The sequence below is a fragment of the Nannobrachium achirus genome (assembly GCF_963921795.1).
Source record: "Nannobrachium achirus genome assembly, chromosome: 6".
Classification (NCBI taxonomy): domain Eukaryota; kingdom Metazoa; phylum Chordata; class Actinopteri; order Myctophiformes; family Myctophidae; genus Nannobrachium; species Nannobrachium achirus.
The window spans coordinates 50,495,292-50,511,176 of NC_137815.1; the positions used below are offsets into that span (position 1 = coordinate 50,495,292).

General features: G+C 43.2%; 1 protein-coding gene across 1 annotated transcript; it reads left to right on the forward strand.

The window, feature by feature from the left end:
* Window positions 1-7,091: 7,091 nt before the first annotated feature.
* On the forward strand, window positions 7,092-11,743 carry myog (myogenin; the record flags this gene model as incomplete). The annotated part of the gene is made up of 3 exons (XM_080728834.1): window positions 7,092-7,682; window positions 9,302-9,401; window positions 11,613-11,743. 3 exons carry the CDS (start codon window positions 7,092-7,094, stop codon window positions 11,741-11,743), a joined length of 822 nt encoding a protein of 273 aa, XP_080584960.1.
* Between the last annotated feature and the right edge of the window lie 4,142 nt (window positions 11,744-15,885).

The window sequence follows — 15,885 nt, forward strand, 5'->3', positions numbered from 1 at the left end:
CAATGGATTCAGAATAATTAAAAACCCCTAGTTTGACCCTAGCTCACATCCCACTTAAAGCAGATCTTTTGGGAGTCATTCTTTCCTTTATAGCATAGTGTATAAGACTGAAAATTACCCTAGCTGTCAAACATTTTGCCCGCATTTTTGCGAGGGACATGGGAGCTCAATTTGTTATTTAACCTTCATAGTTGACAAAACCACTGAGAAACGGACCTTTGCTCTCGTGGTCACAGAAGTATCGGATTCGCCCCAACTATCAGTTAATTTGTGGTTATCAAACCTCTGGTACTCGATCTACCCTGTCTCTGCCTCTGCTCTGCGTCTGGGCCCTGCACCTCCTGCCTCAAATGTGACATGCCATGGACCCTCAAATTGATATGTATTCTACCAAATTCGGCCCACGGAACATTGAAGACCCATGATCTAAACAGTCAAGGCCGGTGATGTTGTGACCAACCCAAAGCAAGGAGGGCTGAAATGGCTCTCCTCCTCCTCCTCCTCCTCCTCCTCCTCCTCCAAACTCAGCTGTCTCACAATGTGCTGCTGCTTGTCACCGAGGAGAAGAGGAACACTGTTGCTTGTGACAAGGCAACTCCCTGGTCCACACACACACGCACGCACGCTTGCACGCACGCACGCGCGCGCGCGCACACACACTCACACACACACACACACACACACATACTGTACATACTGTACATATAGACGTTAAGAATAGATTGTTTGCAGTCTAATATTTCTTTCTTTTTTTTCATATGAAAATAGACAGCTTCAATTAGACGAGAGAAGAAGTTAAATGTAAATCTGAATGCGAATGTACATGTCATTACATATTAATTGATTTTCATCACTTTCAACCTGGCGTCCCAATTTTTGGGCAAGTCATTATAGGCGAACATTTACAAAAAAAGATAGTCAGTCTACAAGCTCACAATGCATCACACACTAAAGGAGTAGTTCACCCAAAAGATTACTTATTGCCTATCAATTACACACGCCATGAAGCCTTGAATTCACATAGATATCTTTAGTTTTTGAGCCATTCCTGAGCCAATCATTTCATGACCGGGTCATCGTTCAATCGGAGACTCAGTCATCAAATCATTGGCTTTGGAATTCGACAAAAACGAAAGATTCTCAATGAATTCAAGGCTTCATCATGAGGTGTGTAATTGAACTGAATTGGGTGTAGGTACTCGTTTAAGGTCTTCATCATTTCTCGCTCTGATGAAGACCATAACCGGTCAATTGTGTCGACAATTTTGATAGAATTAAACTAGTTTTAACTTCACTCGCTGATCCTATAGAAGCACCTTTGATACACTTTTAAGACATGTTTATCTCCTGTGAGCAGCCGGTTGGCCTCGTGTGTTTTTACTATCTTGTTAATACTTCTTAACTTGGGTTTGTTTTAAAACCCATTTAGAACGGGTACACATTATTGTGTTTTGTGTATTATTATTTTATGCTTTAACTATTGAGAAATAGCAGATATACAAGCTCACAGCGCGGCAGTGAAAATTAGAATTTTGACCCGTGTCTTTTGAATCCTTCTAAGACTTTTTGAAAAACCTATGTTTCTATGTCAGCAATCAGGCCAGCCATCGTCAAAGAAAAGGTCCTTTTCACTTAACTGGAGCTCAGTTAGTCTGTTCTTGAGAGACTACTGTGTCAAACCTTTTCATGTGAAGGACCCCCAAAATGATATTTATTTGGCCACGGACCCCCATCTCAAAATATGTAGTTCCAGGGAGTACCCCACACTGTGCAAAATTTGAGTTACAAACGTTCGCTTTGAAAATACATATATTCAAAGATTTCCACACATTTTCACGAGCTTGTATATCTGCTATTTTTCACTGGTTAAAGCATACAATAATTCTAGGCCTAAATACTTCTTAACTTGGGTTTGTTTTAATCCCTGCTACTCCAGAGTTCCTAAAGTGAAGACGCTCAGGGTTAGTATTTACACACAGTAAGTAAACACTGTGCCCCCCCGCTGTGAGGCAGCTCAAGTGTTCACTTGAAAATGCTGAGAGAGGGAACTTGTCCTTGGAGTGTGGCTGACACCTCTGACACTACTGGTGCCCTTCCCCCTACACACACATGCACACACACGCACGCACGCATACACACACACACACATGCACATACATACACATATGTTGCAGTTGCACGTTCTACACCAGTGTTGCCATGTCTGCTCATTATATAAGAGACTTTGGAGCTTTTTTCTAAAGTCACTTTTAAATATTGGTAGTTGTTGGGCTTTCTAAAGTGTAGTTTCTTATTTGGGCTTCCTTCCTAAATGTTGTTTAAACTCGGGGTTCTCAAACATTTGCATGCCAAGACCCCGCCATCTAAAAAAATATGTTTTTTTGTTGTAGAACTTTTTTCAAGATCTTTTAGAAAACAGCAGATCTACGGGCTCACGACGTGTGGCATCATGGCGCATTGTGAGCTTGTAGATCAGCTATTTTAAATAGGTTTTAAGTGCTTGTCATGTGGCCTATTCACTTCTTTTGGGCTTGTTTTTGAAGACCTCGTTGCTTATCTCTCTCGCAAAACCTGGCAACGCTGACACGCGCGCACGTCCTCCGTCTATTGCTGACAATGGGGTTAAGATGACAGGAGGTTATGAGTGACTCCGACACACTGCGGAGCCCCCTCCCCCCCCCCTCCCCCCTCCAGTCCCCGACACAGACGTCTTTGTACTGTGGCTCCACCATCAGTGACGATCCATCACAGACTAACCTGACAGCCTTTACCGCCCGGCCTGCACTGATGGCCCCGGGGCGCCACGTTCCACCATGTGCCCCCTTAACCTGAAACTCCACCACCATGCCGCTCGCCAACTAGAACCCTGGCACGCTGTCCACTGCACCCAGGCAGCCACGTCGGCCTCCTGCCCAGAACGGAACAAACAGAACTCCTAATAATATAATCACTTAACCGACCATTATGTCTACAACACATGCAGTCCGCTCTCTCTCAACCACCATTTACCCATTTAGACTTGGAAAGTTGTTACACCTTTCAAAACGGGAAAGCATCCGTGTCATTTTAGATATCGTTATTATAATTGTAGCCGTAGGTCGCAGTTAACTATGAAGTCCGTATCTATAGTGTTTGTATTTGTTGATTTCATGTATTATTGTGCAAATGTGTTATGCTATGTTGATGAATTGAATATAGGACCATAATGGAAACAAGTCCCTGTGCTATCCTTTTAGTCTTAATGTCTGACTGTACCACTGTGCTCTTTACATTTCTGACTAATAAAGTATTCAATCAAATACACCAGTAAGACTCCATAATCGGGAGATAAGCGACCGTCAGGTTGCATGTATACACAACCTCATGGTGGCGCTAGAAGAGGAGCATGCGAGAAATCAAGTTTTAATGCAGTGTTTTAAGGAAAACATTTTAAACAATGTTCCAAAATAGATCTACAAGCTTGCGTTGTGAGCTTGGACTCTCCGAAATTGGGATTGGCACTGGCCCCAAAAATCTGGCATGGTCGGGGCTCTACACTCCATATGCTTGTCATGTGGGCCACGTCTGCGATTTAAGAAATGTCCATTTGGTTGTTTAGACTCGCTAGCTTGCTAGCAGAAGCATGTCCGAATTAGATTAGAGATAGTGTGAGCTATGAGGCGATACATCTCCTGGAAGGGATTAGCACCCGGTGGCTAAGCTAACACTAATGCTAGTCGTAACAGGGTCAGGACAATCAAGGCCGTTCCACCCGGATGTTAGCTCGGTGTTAGGTATTATCCCTCTGTCTCTCTGACACAAACACCCATCAATGTCAACTTCTCACTGAGTCACTGTACTTACCCCGCTCCTGAAATGGCCTGTGTCGTGTTGCGTAGGATTTACAGGCCTGAACCTGTGTCCAGTACGTGGCTCGTCATTATTTCCCTCAGCAAAATAAAAATCCCCTGAGTTTTCCCCTCGGACATATTATTCCCTCAACCTAATCTTCTTTTATTAGGTCTATATTTTGAATCCAATTTATTTTCCGTACCCCCACACACCGACTGACATTCATACACTTGCTCAGTTCAGTCAACACCTAGCAACACCATTGTTTGAATCACTGGTTTGATTGATTGAAGACTTTATTAGAAGTTTGCATAGAAAAAGTACAGTTTCATGACAGTACAGTTCACTGGTACAAGCTCAACTAAAAGGAGATCCTAGAAAAGACTAAGCTTATTTCCATAGGAAACCATTGAAGTATCTCTTATAACACTGAATGACAGACAGATAGAACACAGTAGGCTACTATGCAGTAGATATAGTAAAAACAGTAGGTAAATACAAAGAAGGGTCAGGGGAGGCTGGGCTAGGTTTGTTATTGCCAGTTGCGAATGGCTGCCACCTGTAGCCTAAGTGTTTTTCAGGGCGATTTTAAAAGATGCTAGTGATCCACACTCCTTTAAGGCCTTCGGTAGGGCGTTCCACATTTTGGTTGTATAGCAGAAGAACGAGTTTGACCCTTTATTTGAGTTGACTTTGGGTGGAACATGATCTGTGGTGCTGCCTCTGGTGTTGTAATTATGGACATCCTTAACGTTGGTTTCTTTCAAACTGACCTGAAATAACATCTATCTATCGAAAGTAGGTGTTTTTTCCTACTTTGTACATATGTGTTTGTATTTGTTGATGACAGGTATTATTGTGTAACATTTTTATGCTTGAATACATAGGACCAGGACCACAACAGAAACAAGTCCCCAGAACCTTTTTTGTGTTCTCGTTTTAAGCTTTGACCTCGTAGGTAGCCTGTTTTCGTTTGTTTGTGCGCGCATGGATGGGTCTCGGATTTTGTCCCATGTAAGTGGGGCACCAAGGAAAAAGGGTTAAGGCCCCCCATCAAAACTGTAAGACATTTTGCCACATGATCAACTGATCAATTGATAATATTTTCTTCTCTTTTTTGGCAGTTTTTGCACGTAGATATACTAGGCATAGCAGAGAGATATGAAACAAGCCACACAGGCCCCTGTCTGGAACTGGGGACGCATTGCTGTTGACGCACCACCTGTCAGAGGTTCACAATTACGGATGGGACGATACGTCAATTTCATATCACGATTATTGTGACAAAAGAAATCGCGATTTACGATATTACCACAAAATCCATTATCCTGGGGCGGAACATTTGCCAAAAAATAGCTAGAGATAGAGAGAGTGAAAAAAAGACTGTATCAAGTATGTATATTATAAGTACCTTTTACCAATTATAGAGGGTTTAAGTGGTACCAGATACGCAGCTCGGCAAATAAAAGGAGAATTGATCCCAATGCATGATGGAGGACGATATCACGATAAATTAAATCTTCACGATACGATCATCGTGAGTGTTTTTTATCACGATAAACTATAATATCGCGTACCGTCCTATCCCTATTCACAATTTACATTTATTTTCAAGGACCCACAATCTTGGCCTACTAACGCCATCGACCCCCCATAACAGACCTGTAAGGGTCAATTTGTTTCCTAACTATCAACAATATCGCTGGGGATCCCCTGAATCCCCTGAACCCCCCACCCCAAAGGACCCCTGGAGGTCCCCGGAGCCTTCTTTGAGAACCACTGCTCTTGGTTATCCTAAACTTGACATTGATTCTGTCCGAAACTGTCCATGGAAAGTACCCGTCCATCTATGACCTATTACATCTTTGTCAACGATTTCTGTCCTGCTTTTTTAACTCCTATCCTTCCTGCTAAAGTAACCATAGGAGACAAACAACTTCTTGTCATTGCATCTCATTGGCTCCAAGTGGAAGTGACAGCTGTCTCTAGACCCCCCCCTCCCCCCCATGGCAGGGGACTTCATGGATGGTGTCATGGAGAGGGGACGCGTGAGTCTGGGATTAGCTCATTAAGACACGCGTCTTTGATCTGAGGTAATCTGTCCCATTTCCACTGCAACCCGATCATATTCCAGCCTCTTGACACACATACACACACGCACGACACGTACACGCAATCGTTCGTGCACACGTACACACAAACACGCACGCACACACACAAGGCCATGTACACGTACATTCTTAGGCCTACAGAGACACATATTCATGCACTTACACGCACACCAGTGGTCTAAGAAGTTCATATTCTTTACTTAAGTAAAAGTAGCAATACCGCAATCTAGAAATACCGGTTACGAGTAAAATGTCCTGTATTAAAAATGTTTTCTTGATAAAAGTACAAACGCAGCAGATCTACAAGCTCATGTTAGCTTGGACATCTGCCAGTTTTTGAATGGCCCGAAGTCTTAAATATAATAGTCCGATGGGATTATATATAATAATAATGTATGCTTTGTATTTATAATAAAAATATACACTAGTAAACTTAAGTTTTCAAATAGAAGTACAACATTTGCCTATATGATGTAAAGTAGTGCAGCAGTTAGTATTAACCCATCCGTAATGTGGGGAAAGCATTCGCAGGAAAATAGCAGATCGACAAGCTCACAAGCTGTGAGCTATTTTCAAAATACCCTAGTGTAGAGCCCTGAGGGATGCCTTCAACCACATGGGGGTTTAAAGCATTGAAGAATGGAAATAGCTCAAGTTAAAGCACCTAAAAACATGAGTAAATGTACAGTATAGCCTACTCCGTTACTTGTCACCACTGATACACGTCGCACACTTCTACACTCAGCGTACGTAAAGCCCCCAGAGGGTAGGGGGGTCCGGGCAGAGAGCTACGGGGTCCGACAGAGAGATGTGAGGAGGGCTAGATGTGCAGCAACAGCTAAACGGCGTGTCGGGTTTCTGGGGGGCTCGTGCTAAATTTAACCCTGTGATCCTCCTTTGCAAGGGGCAGCAGGCAGAGGGGTTTAAATGCCAGCCTACAGTTGCTGCTCCGGCACCAGTTGTTCTCCACACATCTTCCTCTCATCACAAAACCCATAGTGCTGGGAGAGGCGCACACACACACACGCACACGTACACTCCACCACGCAACTCTTCCACAGGCACAGGAACCTAAACGATCCCATCTAAAGGAGGAGATCTGGAGGAGTAAAGTAGGAACCTTCATTCCCCATACGATAACGTCCAGCGATGGAGCTTTTCGAGACCAACCCTTACTTCTTCCCCGACCAGCGCTTCTACGAGGGGGGGGACGGCGGCTACTTCCCCGGCTCCCGCCTGCCGGGGGGCTACGACCAGGGCGGCTACCAGGACCGGAGCTCCATGATGGGCCTGTGCGGGGGTCTGTCCGGCGCGGGGGGAGGAGGAGGCGGCGGCCTCGGGGGGATGCTGGGGATGGAGGACAAGGCCTCGCCGTCCGGCCTCTCGCCCCAGTCGGTGGGGGGCGACCCGCCCCACTGCCCGGGCCAGTGCCTGCCGTGGGCCTGCAAGCTGTGCAAGCGCAAGACGGTCACCATGGACCGGCGGAAGGCGGCCACGATGCGGGAGAAGCGGCGGCTGAAGAAGGTGAACGAGGCGTTCGAGGCGCTCAAGCGCAGCACGCTGATGAACCCCAACCAGCGGCTGCCCAAGGTGGAGATCCTGCGCAGCGCCATCCAGTACATCGAGAGGCTGCAGGCGCTGGTGTCCTCGCTCAACCAGCAGGACGGCGGGGCCGAGGCGGGCGGGCAGCAGCAGGGGATGCACGGCTACCGGGCCGGTTCCGGCGCCGCCCAGCCCAGAGTGAGTAGGAACTGACAGGAGGAAAGGATTAGGGAGGAAGGAGCGGGACGGGGCACGGAGGGTTGGGAGGAGAGGAGGAGAGTTGTTGTTACACACACGCAGGACCAGAAAGAGGAGAATGCTGAATCACAGGACTTCACAGTACAATCCTGAGTGTTTTGTTTAAAGGAGTATTAGTTCACCACTAACAATATACTTTTCTATCAATTACACTCACCATGAAGCCAGGAGATTAAAAAAAAATCTTCTTTTTTCGTTGTATTCCTAAGCCAATAAATTGATGACCGGCGGAGGAGACTCAAAGAGTCTGAAGCGTAGGAGAGTCTCCTACTGAGTATAGTATAGCCACACATTCATCAAATTATTGGTTTAGGAATGTGAAAAAAAACAACAACAACAACAGCAAAAATAAATAATAATAATAATAATACTAATAATTCAAGGCGTCATGGCTTGTGTAATTAATACAAAATAAGTCATTTCTTGGGTGAAATACTCCTTTAACTCTGACAGTGTACAAATGTGACCAAATAAACCTGTGGGTCCATTTGGCTACAGTTGACAGTGTACATTTTTACACTGTCAAGAGTTACAAAATAAATTAACCCATGTAGTTCACTTGTTATGCTCCGGATCATTACGGATTTTGCTGTGCATGTTAAAAGAGTGTTCTCTGGATTTGATTGTGACGCAGACAGAGATGGAGTGATTACGTAAATGTGGAGGGACACGTTTTAAAGACGCTTTGAAGGTCAAAGTGTGGGGAGAGACAGAATAGGATAAAATGAGAAATTAGAATAATGGTCCAGATAAAAAGTACGAGTAAAAGTGCATGAATGGATACTGGAACACGGGACGAGAATAGGGTTGACTTGTGTGACTCGACACAATGACAGTGTCCTTTATCATCCTAACATTTATCCATAGAATGATAACATTTATTGGTCATCCGCTAGGACGACCAATTGTCTTGTGTGTCACCACATTTAAATCTATTATGTTTAGCTACTGTATATGATCTATAGTACTCATTCATATACTACAAGTTATAATATAAGAAGTGCATAGAAAGCATAGAGCACAGTCTGCTCAACTAATGATTTACCAGTAATATTAATAATTGATGGTGAAGTACCAGTTTGTTTAATTACATTAAGACAGAGACAGAGAGATCAAACGATAGAGCTTTTGTTGGTCTACCTGCATAATATAATTGTTTGTCCAACTTGTGCCATGAAAGGATTTTAGTCATTCTTGTCTTGTCGTTTTACGCTTTGAATAGGCTACTGTGTGTGCGTGCTTGCGCGCGCGCGTGTGTGTGTGTGTGTGTGCGTGCGTGCGTGCGTGTGTGTGTGTGTGTGTGTGTGCAAAAGACTGTACGCCAGGGTTGCAGGGTGTGTGTGTGTGTGTGTGTGTGTGTGTGTGTGTGTGTGTGTGTGTGTGTGTGTGTGTGTGTGTGTGTGTGTGTGTGTGTGTGTGTGTGTGTGTGTGTGCACGAGCGCGCGTGCGTGCATGTGTGTGTGGGTGTGTGTGGGGTTGGGTTAGGGGGGGCGTGTCATAACATTACATTGACTGACAGCACCTCCTGCGTGTGTTGGTTGTTGTCTCCATGGAAACAGGTGTCGTCGTCGAGCGAGCCCAGTTCTGGCAGCACCTGCTGCAGCAGCCCTGAGTGGAGCAGCACGCCTGAGCACTGCAACCAGGGCTACAGCAACGATGGTACGAGCACTACACACACACACGCACGCACGCACACACACACACACACAGTGGAAAGTACGCACATTTTGTACTTGATTTGAGTTACAAATGTTTGCTTTAAAATATATATCGTCACTGTCGGGCAGAAACCTCGTATCTCCAAGTTTCAAATTTGTACGTTTTTCTTTTCGCAAAGTAAAGCCCTGCTTCATCATACAAGGCCGTTGCTCAAAGGTAGTGAAAACAGCAGGTCTACAAGCACACATGCAACGCCTCGTGGTGCTGAGGCGTTGTGTGCTTGTAGATTGGCTGTTTTCACTAGTTTAAATCATTTTTTTTAATAATGATAAATGCAAAAGGAAGAGTTTTGGCAAGATATCTGCTAATTTTGAAAAGTGTAATAATGGTTCAAGTGGTAAAAATCTAAAGTGACACAGATGCTGCAGAAAAGTCCGGAATTCAAAATTTACTTGATTAAAAGTACAAAAGTAAGCTACTGGCACCAAAATGTGCCAAAGGTAAAAGTATACCCATTTTGCAGAATGTCCCATTTCACAGGTTTCAAATGTACAAAAATTGTGTTTTGGAAAATAGCAGATCTACCATGTCACAATGCTTCACATAGGTAAACCAAGAACCTATCATGAGACTAAACATTATAATATCGAAAGATAAATAATCTCTACATTGAAACTATACGGTTAAGGAAAACAAGTGCTCCCCTTCCCTCCATCCATCCATCCATCCAGCACGCCCCTGTGATGGATATAAACTGATCTAAGGGGTCTCTTTTACTATAGGCCTGTGTCTACTAAATAGAAACCAGCCAATCAGAATAGAGGATTGTTACTAACCATTATAGAAATAGTGTTTAAAGGTGATACACCATGAAAATTTACTTTTCCTATTTTAAAACCTTTTTTTGGGGTCCCACTAGCACCATCTATCCTCACAAAGTCCCATTTCAGACCGTTGTGTCTTTCTCTGGTTTTGGGAAGGTGGAGGTTAAAAGCATCCCACGGGTTCTCAAAACAGGCTGTCCAGATTTGCTGCCGTTTGTGACTTGACCTTGCAGTTCAGGCCAAAGGTGGTACTGCAGCTGAAAATGCTCTGAGAGCCATTCAAAAATGAGAGGCTCTCTATTCAGGAGTGGTAATTTAGCCTCAAACCTTTTGAAAAACGTTTTTGGGACATAAACAATATGACATAAATACTTTTTAAATGCATGGTGTATCACCTTTAAACTGTTACTAATGTTGCTGAGGACCCCATCTGGAACTCCCTCAAAGAGCTTGGGGACCCCCACTTTGAGAACCACTGACAGCAGTGCAAAGTAACTAAGTACATTTACTCAAGTACAGTAGCCTACTTTTTCTTTTTTTTTTCTTTTTTTTACTTTACTGGAGTATTTCCAATTTTCAATATTTTGAAAGCCATTTGAAAATAGCCAATCCACAAGCTCACAATGCGTCTACAATAACTTGTAGATCTACTATTTTCAAAATATTTTTACAAACTTGAAAAACCTAAAACGGGACTTTCTACTTTTGGTACTTTGATATTTTGTACTTTGTTTTGAATTACTGATTTTACTTGTAACACACACAGTAAGTATTGATACCCAAGTAAAACATGTTTTCCACCACTTACCACAGATAACTGTGGAATAACCTGCCTCCAAACCTTTGCTGTATTTACAGTAAATTCACTTTTAAAAGGACTCTTAAAGTTTATTTAACACTAAAATTTTCTTTTGTTTCTTTTAGCTTGTTCTTTTTTCTGTTTCTTTTCTAAAATGTAATTTCATTTATCTTATTTTATGTATTGTGTGTTGAGTACTGACTTTTAATCATATTGCATTTCGTCACTGTCGGGCAGAAACCTTGTATCTCCAAGTTTCAAATTTGCATGTTTTTTCGCAAAGCTTCATCATACAAGGGCATCGCATAAAGGTAGTGAAAACAGCAGATCTACAAGCACACAACGCCTCACAAGGCAAAACGAGGGGTTTTGGACATACAGGGTTTCCACCCGACAACGACGATTTGTAACATTGTAAATGTGGACGCCAGGAAGACTATAGCTGGCTGCTACGGCAACAGCTAATGGGGAATCAAATCAAATCAAAGATCAAGTGGACATTTTGTACACTTTGTCTCGGAGTTGAACTGAATGAGGATTTTATCACACGTGAGTAACATGCGTGTCTGTCTGTCTCTGTCTCTGCAGACCTCCTGAGCGCTGACTCTCCAGAGCAGAACAACATGCGCTCACTCACCTCCATCGTGGAGAGCATCACGGCGGCGGCGGACGGGAGCGGCGTGGCGTATCCCGTGGTGCCCGTGGACATTCCCAAATAAAAACCCTTCCAACCGCCTCCATAGAGCTGACCCATTCCACTGAGCCACAGACGTCTATTAGACGTCTGTCTAGAATCGGTCACATTAATGTCTAGAAATGAACGTCTTTTTATATGTCTAAGCTTAGACTAGACGTTGATTAGAAGTTATTTCAACAATTATATGTAGACGGTCTATATATACAAGTCTATTAGACGTCTAAAATATAGACGGTCTATATCTAAGCTTAGGACGTCTAAAAAACGTTCATTTCTAGACGTTGATTAGACTAGCTTTAGACGTATATTAGACGTCTAATAGACTGAAAAATGCTCAGGGGGATAGACAACACAGAGAGAGACACACACACTTACTGAGTACTTACAACACACAGCATGGAGATAACAAGAAAAGAGATCTCAATTCCATGTATTCTTTGAGTTTATTGGGGCCATTGTTCGTCAATTGATAATCACAGGAACTGTCACTGTCGACTAATCGATCGGTTGATTTAATCAACAAAATGTATAAAATTGTGTTTGTGCTGCATGTAATCATGCAGAGGGCAGCTTTCTCAAGTCGGCGAGGTTGAGAAATAGCAAGGAATAATTCCTTCAGATGGAAAACATTACATAAAAAAACTGAAAGCGACTTAATCAGCGAGTCTGGACGACTATAAGACCAAACCGACCGAATAATCGATTATTCGACAGCCCTTTGCTGTTCATCTAAATTATAAGATCTCTGTATATAACCACGGGTCGGCTAGCTAAGCCATACTGAATTCCTCTCATACCGTTCACAATGTTCGAGGCCTTATTATGTTGATTCCCCGCCTTATGCTCAATCTACGCTCCGTCGTATGATGCAGAGAACCGGGCCTTTCGCTGCGGTCCACGACACTTCCGTGTCAAGAGTTTCAGAGTCCAAACCAGAGAGCTACACACTTCACTGCATGATGTGATACCAAATAAATAGACCTTTAGTTACCAGTGTGCTTCTCTGCTAGACCTGCATGCAGACAGACTGACTGATACCAGTGCAAGAAGAACATAACGTTGCTTTCAGGCAGAAACCTCCACATTTCGAAGTGTTTTTTTAAAGTACATTAACTCCCCTACTCGATCATTACTACAGCGTCACACAAAAGCATCAAAGGTAGCAGATCCACAAGCTGAAACACGGTGCAACGTGTTGCGTTTTGAGCTTGACAATCTGCTACTTTTGCCGTTTTTGGAATTTGTATCCTGAAAAATAAACGTTTTGAACAATGATGAGGTTTCCACCCGACAGAGACGATATGACTTCTGTTATTTCTTCTACCTTAATTTAAAGAAATGTTCCTCAATTCGCAACCTTTCCTTAATCCTTGGTCTATTTTGCGTTCTGTATTTGTGTGTGTATTATTATTATTAATATTATTATTATTATGCTTAAAAACATGAGTTTTATTTGTGGGGCCAATAAGTACCTTATTATGGCAGTTTTCTTGACCAAGACCTGCTTAATTTAAACTGGTTATGAATGCTAGTGATGTAAATACGTTCCCTTTTTCTACAGAGTGGAGTTTTTGTTTTGCTATTTTATTTTCTATTTTTTGCTAACTTATTTTTTGACTTTTATAACTAAAGATTGTTGTGTATTTGTAGATGTTTCCAAAAGGTCATATTTCCTGTCCAGTTCTTGCAATAAAAGATGATTTTCAATACGTGCTTCTCTCGCTGTCGACATTTTGAGCACTTAATTGCAACATTAAAAAGGAACAAACACACACACACACACACACACAACACCAGCTGATATCTTACAAAAACATCTTTACTTTATGTCTATATAGTTCCATAAATACAGTACTCTTTTTTTTAAATTGCCAAATAATAAAATCTTGATTTGTCAGCATCAGTTTCACACCTGGAATAAATACACATACAGTACTCATAGCTGCCACATAGCACGTTACACCTTTTAGACAACTTTGAAAAAACAAACGTAAAAATGGAAATAAAAACAACTCATCCAATACTTCACTGGTTCACCGATATGTCGTGTTCTCATTGGACAAAAGAGCCGACCGACGCGGTTTACGATCGAGCGCCAGCCGGCTAGCATCTCCACCGTGGCGATGATGATTAGAGAGAACCCGATGATATGATCACGTTCTCCGTCAAGGTTCCAGCAGTCTTTGTGTGAGGGACGTGATTGGCTGAGGCCGAGCAGCAGTTTACAGTTCTGATTGGAGAGGACGTAAGGAAGGGATTCAGCGGAGGGAGGAGCTACAGTTTGTTCAGCACTAACCTTACAGTATGTCCACATTATGAAACTATAGGGGAGGATGGTGGAAACTCTTAAGTCTCGCACGCAGGCAGGGGTGTCGCACCAAATTCTGGGTACAAGGGTTCACTGTGGGGCCCCTGTGCTTTAACTATTGAAAAATAGCAGATATACAAGCTCACAGCGCGGCACCGAGTGCCGCGCTGCGAGCTTGTAGATCTGCTATTTTTGAAAAATCATGAAAATCTTTTTTGAAAAACCTATGTTTCGATGTCAGTGGAGCTCAAACCTTTTCATGTGCAGGACCCCCAAAATAGTATGTATTTGGCCACGGACCCCCATCTCAAATTATTTAGTTCCAGGGACCCCCCCAGAAGCAAAATTTGAGTTACAAATGTTCGCTTAAAAAGTACATATATTCAAAGATTTGCACACATTTTCACAACTTTTCAAAAATAGCAGATCTACAAGCTCGCAGCGCGGCACTCGGTGCAGCGCTGTGAGCTTGTATATCTGCTATCTTTCAATAGCTAAAGTATAAAATAATTAAGGCCCCTCCAACACCTTGGGCACTAGTAACTCAGTCCCACTTTCCTACCCCTTGTGACGCCCCTGCACGCAGGTCTCGAACGTAGACGAGACTGAAGCCGGATTTCTACTCCGTCACACGAGTATGAGATTAAGACACCACTTCCAAGTTCCAACCTGGTGTCCCTCTTTTTGGGCATCGTAGGGATTTTTCAAAAATAGCGATAAATAGCCAGTCTATCAGTTCACAGCACGTCGCTTCGCTGCATGTGTGCCGTTGTGTGACACCTCCGTGCGACGAAATATAAATCAGGCTCAAGTGGTTATTGGTTTAACTCATCCACCCATACAACTCATTTACACACACACACGCGCACACACACACACACACGCACGCACGCACACACACCCACACCCACACCCACATACACCCACACACTACTTCGTATTAAAGGTATCCTCTCTATTCTAGGCTACATACAGAAGGCGAGAGAGGAGGAGAAGAAGAGAAGAAGAAGAGGTTAACGGCTACAGTGTCAGAAGAAGAAGAAGGAGGTCAAGGAAACAGAAAAAGAGAGAGAAAGGCAGAGGAGGAGGAGGAGGAGGAGGAGGAGGATGATGAAGTAGAATTGGACCCATGGACCTGTGAAGAAGTGTTTGTCGCTTTCACAGAAACGCGCTCCAACTCGGTCAGTCCCCTCCCACTTAAAGATTCACACACACACACACACACACACACACACACACACACGCACGCACGCATGCGCGCACACACACACTGACAGCTTAACAGTAGAAGACACGGAGAGAGAGAGAGAGAGAAAAAGAGAGTGAGAGAGAGAGAGAGAAAGAGAACAGTCACTACCGAATACAGGGAATTGGGTTTCATACAGCGATGATATTATATTATTCTCCATATATAATTCCAATATATATATTTATATTTATATATATATATATATTTATATAATATTTCTATAAAAAACATAAGTCATCCATTTTATGTACAGGGACGATAAGTGAGCTAATACCTTGCATAACCGATACGGGGGTCAGTTTGCAGCGGGATCTGCCATCGTTTCTTACATCATAGTATTCATCATTCCCACGTCCAAATCAATGGATCTGCCATCGTTTCTTACATCATAGTATTCATCATTCCCACGTCCAAATCAATGGATTAATAACCTTTCATTTTTTATTTTTTTTAGTTTTATGTATTCTATACAGTCGAGTCCAGCCAACTATATTGTGCTGCTTGGCTGGTACTGGGCGAACGGGACCAAGCGGACGGTGGGAGAATTTTGGCTTGGACTCGATTCAAGTTGCGGGACCCCCCCTCCCCTCCTCCCGACATTCCAAAC